The following is a 13,649-nucleotide window of genomic DNA, read 5'->3' on the forward strand; positions in this document are numbered from 1 at the left end:
TTTGAAGACAGAGAGGCCCCGAGTCACGCAGAGGGTGGGATTCTCTTCTTCTGCCCCTTACTCTGCTCCCAGCAGCAGAGAGGAGCTAGTGGTGTCCACTCGGGCAGTTCTGGTCTCCCCCCTTTTTCCCTTCCTTCCTCTCCCCCTTCCATCCTCCTTTCCTCCCTCCCCCACTCCCCGACTCTCTCCTTTCTCCCTCCCAATATTTCCCGAGTATCCCCGATACACCTGGCACTACACACCACATACGTGCTGGGTCCTTTTCCCCAAGAAGTGTTTGAGATTTTGCCATGGTTACAATGTTTAGTAGCAGCCTGTCTTGTAATAAGCCCACCCCTCTTCAGAGTGGTGTGAGAGGAGGTACCCGGCCCGCAGGGGAGGGTCACTGGTTCGTGGTCCTGGCTGCAGCACCTAAGGAGTTGATGACCTTGGTCATTCCTCTCCCCTGGCGTCAGTGGATAATCTCTAAGGTCACATCTGGGATTCTGGAAGGCAGCATCTGACCCGCCTATGGTGCCAAACCCCCTCCTATGAGCACATAGGGAAGTCTCCCACTTTCAGAAAATGTTTCATCCTGACAGGCAGTCTAAGCTATCTTCTAAGTCATGAGCAGCATACGCCTTAACACTTGCCAGTCCATTTGTTGATTTAACAACCTTAGTGATTACTGATCAAACAGAATGAAGTGAGACTCAAATGCAGCAGAGTCTGAGGGGAGACACAAGACAAAACTTCCCACGTGGGGTTGGTAAGTACTGAGAGAAGTGGGGTCTCTGGAGTGTCCTTCCCTGGGGTCCTGGGAAAGCACAGCCCAGCCAGATGTCGGCTGTCACCCCTTCTAGCTCTGGCCTTCCAGGGAAAGCGTCTTAGGCGAGCCGCTCGTTCGTTCACCCAATCAGGTCTCAGAAACTATTTTTAAAAACATGTTAATCGTGGTACCAACTGCCTATGGAAATCGCCGTTTCGGTGGCAGAAATAAATGCATCGAGATAATCGTTAACCCGTTTCCTCTCCCCCCGCCCCGCCTCCCGGCTTCATTAGGACTCCTGCGGGCGCCTGAGCGAGCGGCAACCGCCAGCAAGGTCATGGCCAGCGCAGCCGTGCAGCTCATGGGCTTCCTGCTCAGCTTCCTGGGCATGGTGGGCACACTCATCACCACCATCCTGCCGCACTGGCGCCGGACGGCGCACGTGGGCACCAACATCCTGACGGCCGTGTCCTACCTGAAGGGGCTGTGGATGGAGTGCGTGTGGCACAGCACGGGCATCTACCAGTGCCAGATCTACCGCTCGCTGCTGGCGCTGCCCCGCGACCTGCAGGCGTCCCGCGCGCTCATGGTCATCTCCTGCCTGCTGTCGGGCGTGGCCTGCGCCTGCGCCGTGGTCGGCATGAAGTGCACGCGCTGCGCCAAGGGCACCCCCGCCAAGACCACGTTCGCCGTGCTGGGCGGCGTGTTCTTCATCCTGGCCGGCCTGCTCTGCATGGTGGCCGTCTCCTGGACCACCAACGACGTGGTGCAGAACTTCTACAACCCGCTGCTGCCCAGCGGCATGAAGTTCGAGATCGGGCAGGCCCTGTACCTCGGCTTCATCTCCTCGTCCCTGTCGCTCATCGGCGGCACGCTGCTCTGCCTGGCCTGCCAGGACGAGGCGCCCTCCAGGCCCTACCAGGCTCAGCCCCGGGCCGGCACAGCCACCGCGCCCTCCTACCGGCCCCCCGACGCCTACAAGGACAATCGGGCCCCCTCGGCCACCTCGGCCTCGCACAACGGGTACAGGCTGAACGACTATGTGTGAGTCCCCACGGCCTGTCCCTCCCCAGGCCCCCAAGAGGCGCCGGGACCCAGGCTGCCGACCGCTTCAAGGGCCGGGCACCGAGTTTACTTCTGGGCTGCTTTGGTGTCCAAAGGAATAATGTGAACCTGAGGAAATGGGCTTAGGATGCAGGGAAGGCGGGGAAAGAAGTTGAGGAGAAAAGCTCTACATACCAAAGACTAAAAAAAAAAAATCCTTCCTGTTTTTGTATTTATTATATGTATTTCTGTGGTGATTTAATGACGGCTGAATAAAAAGCGACTTGGGAGTTTGGTCAGTGGGGTTTGTTTGCAAGCCAGGAATAAACCTTTTGGATGAGGTTGTCTCTGAAACTGACCATATCCGTGTCTGTTTCCAGACCCTTCTTCTTGTCTGCTAAGATGCTGGTAACCATAGTCAGCACACCTCCGGGCTCCGCCCACACAGGACAGGAAAATCAGAGGAGGGCTGGGCTGACGTTCATCCAGAAGATGCTGGAACAACGTCACCAAAAACTGTCGCCCTATCCTGGCTGCATCTCAGAGGCGAGGCAGGGAGTACAGGGCTTCCTTGAAAAATGGATAATTGCCACATGCCGCAGAAGAAGGACAATGTCATTTTCTACCGGTGAGCAGTCGGCCCCCACTAGCAAGGCAGCAAAAGTCAGAAGGAAAAAAAAGGCAAAGTGAAACACGCCTGTTCGCTTGGCTCTCCAGGCATTGACAAGAGGCCCAGTTAGGAAGGCTGCTCACCCCAAGCACAGAATGTCACTGGCTTCTTTTCTGGGAATAGAAGTGTGACGGCAGCTGACATCAGAGCAGGTACAAGGGCTGCTCACTGCTCCTTTAGCTGGAAAGAACTGCTGCGAGGGCCAGGTGAGGCCTGACCTCTTTAAGGATACTGATGTTACTTTCGGGGCTGTGGTCTAAATCACACACACACACGCGCACACACACACACACACACACACACACACACACACACACACGCTGCTCCCCCGTTAGCCCCAGGGACTCTGCTCCTGCCTCTGCCCCAGCCTCAGGCTGTGAACACGGAAGGAAATAACCCTGCCGTGTGGAAGGGCTGAGTCTGAGGTCTGTTACCTGAAGCCCCACCATTCTCAAGGGGTCTTAGAATAGGGCCACCAAGGGCTCCATCTGTCACTGTCTGCAGGGAAGCGAGCCACAGAGGGTTAGCCACACGTGGCTGGGCTTACTGGCGTGGCGTGGCCCGGTGAGACTCTGGCCCCGGGATCAGGGAGGTGGAAGGGGAGGCTCCCGGGCAAGGATTAGGAGGTCAGACGGGCCTCAGCCCTGCAACTCTGGATCCAGCAAGGCTGGAAGTTGCTTGATCTCCCCTGACTTCATGCCTCCTCGTGACCGGGTCCTCCAGGCCGCCGAGATGGTGACAAGAAGCCCAGCTGCCACGTGCTTCCCACGTAGGCAGAGGCTCTCACCAGTAATGTGCGTACACCCCACGATCCTCTTCTGATTCCTTTAAGCCTCACCAGTTACACCTAATAAACTGCACCATTGATGAGATCTAGCAACAGGAGAATCTTCTAGCAACATTGAAAAGTCAGGGTTTAAGGAACAATCCTACACATACATATTTCTTTTCTGTTTTGTGCTGACCTCTAGACCCCAAGCAACAGGGGCCGCTTCTGTTTGGAAGGAGGCGGTACCACACGTTTTAGCCTCTGTCTAGCCCCGCAGAAGCTAAGAGGGCTGGGATATGCCGTCCTATTTAGGTCAGGGATTTAGATCAGAAAGGTCATCATTTATTTATGATGAGACAAGCAATTTTTACCTACTCTTTAAATTATAAAAACAAATCTGAACCTATAAAGAAGAGAAACAAAATCTTCTTAAAACGAAATGATATTCTGTCAGTCCTTACTTGATGGTCACAATCTAGAATGTGTTTAGTGAAGTTATTCTAGTTAATAGACCGATTACAAATTTAAAGATAAAATAGCTTTTTAAAATTCGAAGTAGAGTTGCTTTACAATATTTTATTAGTTTCAGGTGTCTAGCAAAGTGATTCAGTTATATTTTTTTCAGATTATTTTCCATTATGGGTTATTATAAGATATTGAACACAGTTCCCTGTGCTCTACAGTAAGTCCTTGTTGCTTATCTATTTTTTGTATCGTAGTTTGTATCTGTTAACCCCAAACTCCTAATTTGTCTCCCTCCTTCCCTTTGATAACCATAAGTTTGTTTTCTGTGTCTGTGAGTCTGTTCTGTATATAGATTTGTTTGTATTATTTTTTTAGAGTCCACATATAAGTGACATTGTATAATATTTGTCTTTGTCTGACTTACTTCACTTAGTATGATAATCTCCGTGTTGCTGCAAATGACAATATTTCTTTCTAAAATAGCTCTTATCGAACTCTTTCTCTGAATTCTGTCACTACTAAAGTAAAGTATGTTCCTGTCTCCTACTCAGGTGAAAGACTAATAATAATAGTGATTACGATTTATTAAGCACTTACTATGTTCCAGGAATACCTTTTACTTACTAATTTGGTCCAAAGAGATACATCAGAACCCAATGAGATAAATACTCATTTTAACCCCATTTTACAAAGGAGGAAATCAAAGTGCATAGAGATTAAATTATTTGCCCAGGGTCACAGAGCTAGTGAGCAAAAGACCTAGGATTTGAACCCAGACAGGTAAGCAGGGAGGAAATACATTCACCCAAGTAGAAGCATGACCTATAAGCTAATTAATTTCATGTCCAGACTATTTCCAAATAATTAAGTGAATTGTTTCATGACCATATTTAGTTCTTTCTAGAACCATCACTCCACAAAGCTTCTGTTAACTGGGTTCTGGCTGGATTAGAGGAAATGTGATATCAGACCCATAGGTCCAAGTTTGAATCCCCATAGAAAGCGGGAAGTGACACACAGGAAGTGACACACGGATGGCTCTGACCTACAGCTGGCCCACCAACTGTAGGAAGTAGATTCCAAATAAGACCTTCATTCCCTCCTTCAAGATACAGGGTGTAAGAACGCTGTTCCCAGTTTCCTCTGGCTCTTTTGCTCTCATTCACCCCTAAGACAAGAGCTCAGGTCCTGTGATCCCCTTCTTCATCACATTACAATCACCAGGGCCATCAGGTAGATGCCTGCCTCTGCCCATCTCTTGGGGACTAGACAGTCATAACCAAGGCTGTTTTGAACAAAGTATGGTCTCCTTTCGAGGACAACATGTAACCCCAAATTTCAAAATAAAAAGGAAACATGAGTCAGATTCTGATGTTTTCCAGGAAACTGTTGTCATGAATGTAATTTACAATATGACCCTCACGGGATAAAGAATGCTGTATGTCTTTGCTTCCCTAAATCAAATCAAATTTGGCTCTGATCCAGAGGTCTAAAGCCAGCCACATTTCCTTGTTCCCTCCCCAGCATTTAGGAGGGCTCAGGGCCCCAGCGCGAATGGAGGCCCTGGACTTGGGGAAGGGGTGAGGCCCTGCCTTTAGGCCTTGGGGTCGCTCTGGTTACCTGCTGACTGCCAGGTGCTGGTTCCTTCACAGCCTGGGGCCCCTGATGCTGCTCCCAGGCCACAGCCCATCCACCCTTACCGTCACCCATGTCACACCCCAGCCCCTCCCAGGCCGTGTGTGTGAATGGGCACTGGAATCTTCTACCCTGAGGAACCCTTAGTCCCAGGCTCAGTCTCTGGGAAGCCACTTCCTGAAACGGATCCACGCCTCTCCTATACTCAAAGCACCAGAACGTCCCCCTTCTTGGATAAGACACCCTAATTGCTTTCCTGGGTTAAGTCCTTTGAAATCAAAAGGCTCTGAAATCCCCCAGAGAATCCTACTTTCGTAGCAGTCACTGTTGCCCTAAGTGGAAATAATTTGAAAACTACGGCACATTCAACATTTGTATAATAGTCCATTACTTGATAGTTATAAACCAAAGATGGGGCCAGGATCTGTACCCTAAATGCCCGGCCCCAAAGCCCCAAAGCGTGGCCACATGCCTCCCTGCTTCTCCCTGCCTTGGACCCTCTGTGCTTGTTTGCTTCCAGGTAGAGGGAACAGCGTAGATGGTGACAGTCGGGCATGAGATGGAGATCCGGACTAAGAGGCAGCCGTGGAGGTGGGAAGAGGTTGGGACGTGCCTGAAGGTAGAGTTGATCAAATTGACCGATGGCTTGGTTGTGGGGTGTGAAAAAGAAAGAGGCTTAAATGTTGATGCCAAGATTTGGGACTGGATCAACTGGAAGAATGGGTTCACCATCTTCTGAAAGGAGATTCTGGAAAGAAAGTGTTCTGGTAAGGTAGATTTGTTTGTTTTCCATGTGTTTGGTCTGAGCCGCCTCAAGTGGAGATGGCGATCGGGGCCCTTAGATGTGTGAAGCTGGAGTTGAGGGACAGATTAATGTGGGAGCCTCAGCCCAGGACACAGTTAGCCATGCAGCTAGAAAGGGTCTCAGGGGGTGTGAACAAGATAAGCCAAGGGCTGCTGAGGGTTTCACATTCGAGGCTGGGAGGACGGGGGCGTCCAGCAAGGCAAACAGAAGAGGAACACCCCGTGAGCAAGGAGGACCAAACTGGGAGGTTCTGGAAGCCGAGGAGAAGGGAGCGGTGTTCGGTCACCTCTTTCTACCTTCACAGTAACTTAGGCAGTATGAGCAACTGCATTGAACAGATGAGGAAATGGGGCTTCGGAAAGAAAGGCACTGGCTGAGGACTGCTCCGTGGAAGGAGTAGACTGCTGGGCAGGGAAACTTACACACATTAGAAAATTCTCATTTCCAGTCTGTAAGGTCACAATAACCCTTACAGAAAAACATGCATGTTCCCGCTCTTTCTGCATAAATATTAAGACAACCCGAGTTACAGATTTCTCCTTGGATAATAGAACAGGGTCTTCTCGCGGAGGTTAATCCTATGCACCCCTAGAGAGGTGTGGTGATTATGGACTCACCTCAGATTAATACTTTTCATATAAAGGGAAAAAGGTAAATATGGAAGATTTCAAGAGGAAACCATTATACCGAAATGTGTTATCAAAATATTTCAAAACGATGGCATAGTAATATTTGTCCTCCTTTACTAATGCACAAAATGACATTATCCAGCAGGGGAAGTCTAATAAATACTGCAATTTCAAAGCAATAATAAGCATAAAGGATATTTTAAGAAATTTGCAACAATTGTAATTTGATGTGAAAATATCTGTAATTTTCAAAGTTACAAGGGTTGAAATACCAAAAAAAAAAGTAAAGCAATTTGCTCAGGTGACTTGAAGACACTTAAGCCCCCTGAGGATGAGAAGACATTCATGCCACCGGAAGTTCAATTTTCCTTCTGCATGTAAGCGAGAGTTCATTAAAATAATCCCTAATTGCTCCCCAGGGACCCAGAGGGTGTTAAGTGTGTACATCTGGGGTGGGGACTGCAGGACAGCAGGGTGAAACTGAGCCCCATTCCTGAAGACAGCAGAAGCCTGGGTCCTCCATTAATTCTCGGAACACCCCTTCCTCTAGGTGGCCAACGAACACAGTGATAAACCTGGAACTTCTGTCATTTGCGCAGGGAGCGCCATCTCAGTGCCCTGAGGGGATGAATTGCGCCTCTCCTGTCAAAACCCAGAATGCAACCGAGTAAATTTGAAAGATCTAATCGGTTTTATTAGGCGATTCATGAGTTAGGCAGCATCCCAGCTAGCAACTAGAAACACGCTCAGAGGGACTGTACATAATGGAAGGCTTTTATAGGAAGAAGGATGGAGTGAGGGAGCTATTAGCAAGAGAAAAGAAAGGATTCTTTTTAAGTCAGTATATCTTTGGGGGGGGGGCGATGACAAGGGTTTGTGGGTTTTTTATTTTTATTGGAGTATAGTTGCTTTACAATGTTGTGTTAGTTTCTACCGTACAGCAAAGCGAATCAGCTATACATATACATATATCCCCTCTGTTTTTGGACTTCCTTCCCATTTAGGTCACCACAGAGCATTGGATGACAAGGGTTTGATCACACAGATTGCCTCTTCTTCCTCTGGGGAGGGTTGGAGGGGAATGAAGAGGACCCACGTGATGGTGCTGACCAGCTTTGGTGTCATGGGCTTTTAGCAAAAGTGATGCTATCTGGGGCCTGTGGCTTTCCTTTTAACACCCCAAAGGCACTGTTCCCATCAGTGATAAACCGAACGGGGAGCTCCTCCCGGTGGCCGGAGAAACACCAGGCACCTGATACCCAAGTCGTGGGTTTCAGGCCAGGGACCACTGGCTGCGGTCTGCTTGGTCCTCTCACAGGAGGGATGGAGAGGCAGCTTGCTAAACCAAAGTAGGCCGACAGCAAAGGCAAACCCATCCCTCGTTTCTTATTCAGGAAACGTCCATTTCAGACAAATGAGATTCGAGCTGGCAATGCTCTGAAGCTGAACAGTCAGTGTGGGGAGAGGGGGCAGCAAGATGAGGATGTCCCGGTGGCAGGGGCTGGAGTGGGGGACAAGTGAGGGAAACAGGTTTAACTAAGACTTCGAGGATTAAAAGGAAAAGCCACCTCGCTTCTGCTATAGTACCCTCACTCCCACCCAAGAGACACAGGAGTGTGTGTGTGTGTGTGTGTGTGTGTGTGTGTGTGTGTGTGGTGTGTCTGAGTCTGTGAGAGAGAGAGAGAGAGAGATTGAAATCTGAGGTCCTGTAATATTTGAAGCCTTTTCTTGAATCAAAAAGCACAAAGCCATTTTCTGGGCAAGTACCCAAAGAAAAACACAGAAATTTCATTCTAGTAAATTATTTTAAAGTACCACCAACTGGCTTTCACAGGTGTGTGCGGCGGGGGAAAGGCATTAGCAAACAGCCCATTTCCTGCCTGAGAAAGGCCAGTGGAGGTCACCCCGTCAATCAGGGAGGACCCAGCCCCTGGGGGCGGATCACCTGGGATGATGATTGCACCCCTTGCTGTGCCAGCTTTGCCCCAGGAAAGCTCAGCACAACATACTCCTTAATTCTTTTCTCCTGAGGGACTTTCTATTCAAAAGCTCGCCACCCTCCCATCCCTGCTGAGTGAATGATTGACAGGCTCACGCTTTCCATCCCACCAGGGCTCCTGCAGCTTGGGGGAGGTCTGGGGTTGTTTTAGTCAGCCCAGGCATTTTTCCAAAATAAAGCATTTGCATAGGTTTCCTATCCAGCATAATAAACAGCAAGAAGCCAGGAAGTCACTGGAGAGTTTTGGTCTAGTGGCTTCACCAGGTGTCTGGAGAAGCTGGCACCTGCCTTGGGGAAGAGCTCATTGTGACCTTGCTGAACATGGGCAGCGGGGTCCTGGGACAGTGAAGAGGTTGTGGGAAGGGAGAGACCCAGTGAGGCACTTGGGAGTCCTTGAGCCTCGCCCTCTGCCCAGACAACCCTCTCAGCAGGAGGGATGGTCTCTTTTCCATCCATAGCTCCATAGATTTTTCTGCTATGAAATCCATCATTCACCTTGGTGGGCATTATGAATTGCTCTCTAATACCCAAGCGTAAGAATAATACCTGCCTTTGCTTTTTTAAAAAATCAAATCTGGTTCTGTTTCAACCACCATGAGATACCGCTACCTGTGAACACCTAAAAGTTAAAGGATTGACGATATCAAGTGTGACAGTGGTGGTGGACACAGCTGAGAATACAGGTGGAGAGTCTACAGTTAAGAAGAAGGGCCCCAGGGGTTTGAGCGCAGGGCCCGAAGGTCCGGAAAGCTGGAACTGAGGGTGGGGAACACGTCGGATTCAGAGCTCAGCAGGAAGTGGGACCGGTGCTTGCCAGATGCCGTCGGGAAGATAGGTACTGGTTTTGGCTTAGGACTTGTTTTCTCACCTTCTTTAAAAGAAGAATGTGGCCATTAGCCTTTGGTTCTGGAATGGGGTTGGGAAAGGCCTGCTCCAACTGTCAGCATGATTTTCAGGCTATATATATATATATATGCTTTTTTTTTTTTTGGTCAGTTGAACACATTTTAATACGTTTAAGTGGCATTTTAACCTCTTTTATTTTTAATTTATTTTTTTATACAGCAGGTTCTTATTAGGCATCCATTTTAAACACCTCAGTGTATACATGTCAATCCCAATCTCCCAATTCATCCCACCACCACCACCCCCTGCTGCTGCAGGTTCCATATCTCCTACATGGAAAATATGTCAAAGAGCAGCAGCAGTGACTTAACATCTGAGAACATCCCAGTGGGAGGGAAAGAGAAATCACGTTTATTCCTCAGGAATACTGAAGCACCCTGGAGTAAGCTGACACTCTTTTTTTTTTTTTTTTTTTTTGCTGTATGCGGGCCTCTCACTGTTGTGGCCTCCCCCGTTGTGGAGCACAGGCTCCGGACGCGCAGGCTCAGTGGCCATGGCTCACGCGCCCAGCCGCTCCACGGCATGTGGGATCTTCCCAGACCGGGGCACGAACCTGTGTCCCCTGCATCGGCAGGCGGACTCTCAACCACTGCGCCACCAGGGAAGCCCTGACACTCTTCTGGAACAATATTATCAGTAACGCTTTAAACTTCAGCACACTGTTTATGTATTTGAAACCAAGTCTGTTTCTTGCTTTGTATTTTCTCTCTGGAAATTGCAAGGAGGTGGTCTTAAAAGAAACAAATTAAACAAAAATAGGCCAAAAAAAGAAAAAATGATGGACCTGACCTAGGGCAGACCCTAGGGATATTCAACATGAAGGCCGACAAAGAGCAGAAGACGAGGAAGAGGAGAGTGGAGGTGAAAATGCAAGGGGGTTACTTGTTTATTGACTCCCCCCAGCCCTACCACACACATACAGAAGGTTCTCCTCAAGCAACTGAACAAACTGTCTGGGGAGAGAATGATTACCTGGGAAGAGGCAGGTCGTGTAGGTGTCAGCTTCTACTTCAGGCATTTGAGAAGTCCTTGGGATAAAACCAGCTTCCTACGCCGTCCGTCTGGGTAAAGGGAAGCTTTCCTCTCGATAAACCCTGCTTATGTAAGTAGCACTTCCTGCCAGTTTCTGTATTGCCTTACACTTCAGAGAAGCACCAGACATTTGAGGAAAGCCTGCAGCATGAAAGAGAGAGAAAAGATAAGGAGAAAAAACTGACACCCGAGGAAACTGATAGTTCAGGGAAGAGAAGAGAAGGTTGTAAAATCTGTATTCTCTATTCTCAGAGAACTCAGGATCTTATTTCATCCATCACAACAGAATGCCATGAGAAAGATGAGAAAATGGAAAAGGCTCTCAAGTTAAAATTCTTCTAATATTACATTTTTAACATTTAAATAGAGGGATTGGAACATATCGTAGAGAAAATGTTCCAGAGTGTAGCAAAGATTAAAATACAAATAAAAGGGCACCATGAACTAGAAAACATCGTATAAAATGTATGAAAGACACAAAACATCATTGTAGGAGGTCAAACATCTGACAAATAGGAGTTCCTGAAAGCAGTAAAGAAAATGGATGAGTGGGAAACAATGATGAAAAAAATTTCCTGGAACTGAGGGAGACATGCATTTCCAAATTTAAAAGGGCTTAACAAGTGTCCCACAGAATGAATAAATGAAAATGTACACTATTAAATGAGATACATCCCCATGAAATTTCAGAACATCAAAGTAAAAGAAGCAAAGACCTTAAAAAAAAATTCCCAGAGAGAAAACACAATCCAGATCATATAGAAAGGATAACTGGCTCCTTCTCATCCAAAGCAGCCCTATATCCTTGTTAGTCTCTGTCTCAGCACACTGCAAACTCCTCTCATAGGCCTCCTCAGAATGTGTGACTGTTTTCTTAATTTGCACATGCATTTTTTCTTGACTCCTCTGTTAGATTCCAGGTCCTTCAGGACAGAGATTTTTGCCCATCTCATTCACTGTCATGTGTGTGAGACCTGGCACAGCCCTAGGCTGAAAATATGTCTGTGTTTTAATTGGAGGGGAGCAGGGAAGGCAGGAGGCATGAGTCCCTCCCTGGAAAGTCAGCAAACCAGCATTGATTCATACTACCATGTAAATGACTGCTACCTCAGCAACTTCAAGTACCTGAGTGTGGAGGGAACAGGGCACCAAGAGTTACTTGGGTCCTACACCACTTGGTAGCCTACCCAACTGAAGAACATTCTTGGGAGAGGCCTCAGCCCAGAAGCTGTCTTTGGAGCTTGAGTTAAATTCAGTCTCTTGTCTGCCCTTCCATGTTGGCCAGGCTACATTGGCATAGCAATCCTCCTCTTTTATGTGCTTTTTCCATTCCAGCCATCTACTTTTTCCACTCCTGAAATACGACACTGCAAAGCCAAAGCGGTGCATGAGAGCTCAGGTCTTACAGGATTAAGAAACTCTACCAGCAAACACCTTAGAGTCCATGGGCTCTATGAGAGCATTTCAAGTAGGTGAGATTGGATAACTGAGAAAGTGTGAAATGATGGATGGGAATCTTACAGGAAGCCACAGAAAATTGTAACCAACACATTTTGAAGAGAAGAGAATCCTTCTAATTAAAATGTAATAATGACCCAGCAATTTCACTCCTAGGTATATACCCCAAAATAACTGAAAATAGATACTCAAAAAAAAAAAAAAGAAAACAGATAAACAAATCTTTGTACATGAATGTTCATAGCAGCATTACTCACAGTGGCCAAAATGTGGAAACAATCCAAATGTCCATTAACAGATGAATAGATAAACAAAATATGGTATGTTTGTACAGTGGAGTATTACTCAGACACAAAAAGGAATAAGGTAGGAATACACGCTTCAATGTGGTTGAACCTCAAAGAAAACATGCTAAGTAAAAGAAGCCAGACACAAAAGGTCACATATTGTATGATTGCATTTAAATGAAATTGCATGATGTCTTCAAGATTCATCCACATTGGGCATGTATCAGAACTTCATTCCTTTTTATAGCCAAATAATATTCCATTGTATAGATAGACCTCATGTGCTGTGTGTGTCCCCTGCTGGACCAGCCCACTCAGATTGGAGGTTCCCAGGGATTGTGGGGAAGAAGAACAGGGAGTGACTGCTTAGAATGTTCTACCATTGCAGATCAGCATCAAGGCTTAAAGAAAAGACTCTCAACTAAAGCAGCATCAAGCTTTTTCACATCTCTGGACTTCTTTATCTGCTGTTCCTTCTACCTGGAACGCTCTCTCCCTAAATCTTCAAATGGCTTATTCCTTTCCTTCATTCATGCTCCTTCTCAAATGTCAGCTCCTCAAAGATGCCCTCCTTTCCTCACTAGGAAGATCTGGAAGCTGCAGACAAGTGGCAACTGTTGGATAAAATAAGTGCTAATAGACAGAAGAAAAATCTTACAAACCAGCCTACAAGGCATCACTCCAACTCAACTTCTCAGACCAATGCAGAAGAGCAAACTGAAATCCAAGGGTAACCCCACATGCACAGAGCAAGAGAAGACATCGACCCAGCTTCCAGTAGAGTCAACAAGTTCAGAGAGAAACCACAGGGCCAGAGTTTCCAGAATGCAGCTGTGCATAACCTTGGTCCTCCTTCCAAATCCTCAAGCAGCTGAAGATCTAAACAGAGAATAGAAATTATTAGCATCTCACATTCCAAAATAAATGCTAAAGGGAAAGTTCAAATAGCGCTCAGGAACACAGGAAAGAGAAATTCCACCAATATTATTTCTGAACAATCAAGATAATAAGCATCTCCAAAAATTTAGTCATGCCTCTTTGCAATCTATCCCTCTCTCCACCCTCATCCCCAAGTAACTACTCCATGGTTCCCTTTATAGAAAACTCTAGGCAGATCTTAATGTTCTCACCACACACACAAAAAAATACAATTATGTGATATGACCGAGGTGTTAGCTAGAGCGATGGTGCTAATCATATTG

The 13,649-nt window shown here is 47.2% G+C and overlaps 2 protein-coding genes across 2 annotated transcripts; both read left to right on the forward strand.

Moving 5' to 3' along the window:
* Window positions 1-1,085: 1,085 nt before the first annotated feature.
* CLDN14 (claudin 14) lies at window positions 1,086-1,796 on the forward strand. The gene has a single exon (XM_060009801.1). It carries the CDS (start codon window positions 1,086-1,088, stop codon window positions 1,794-1,796), a length of 711 nt encoding a protein of 236 aa, XP_059865784.1.
* A 589-nt stretch (window positions 1,797-2,385) lies between these two features.
* On the forward strand, window positions 2,386-9,975 carry LOC132424160 (MICOS complex subunit MIC10-like). The gene is made up of 4 exons (XM_060009971.1): window positions 2,386-2,420; window positions 9,496-9,599; window positions 9,644-9,720; window positions 9,928-9,975. Exons 1-4 carry the CDS (start codon window positions 2,386-2,388, stop codon window positions 9,973-9,975), a joined length of 264 nt encoding a protein of 87 aa, XP_059865954.1.
* The last annotated feature ends 3,674 nt before the right edge of the window (window positions 9,976-13,649 follow it).

Source organism: Delphinus delphis, chromosome 4 (assembly GCF_949987515.2).
Source record: "Delphinus delphis chromosome 4, mDelDel1.2, whole genome shotgun sequence".
NCBI lineage: Eukaryota > Metazoa > Chordata > Mammalia > Artiodactyla > Delphinidae > Delphinus > Delphinus delphis.

What these genes read in the sequence shown, in the direction of transcription:
- CLDN14 (XM_060009801.1), top strand. Translation starts at nt 1,086, where the DNA reads ATGGCCAGCGCAGCCGTGCAGCTCATGGGCTTCCTGCTCAGCTTCCTG.
- LOC132424160 (XM_060009971.1), top strand. Translation starts at nt 2,386, where the DNA reads ATGCCGCAGAAGAAGGACAATGTCATTTTCTACCG. An exon ending in GACAATGTCATTTTCTACCG is followed by an intron (nt 2,421 to 9,495) that starts GTGAGCAGTCGG and finishes GTTTGAGCGCAG; the next exon opens with GGCCCGAAGGTCCGGAAAGC. An exon ending in AGATGCCGTCGGGAAGATAG is followed by an intron (nt 9,600 to 9,643) that starts GTACTGGTTTTG and finishes CCTTCTTTAAAA; the next exon opens with GAAGAATGTGGCCATTAGCC.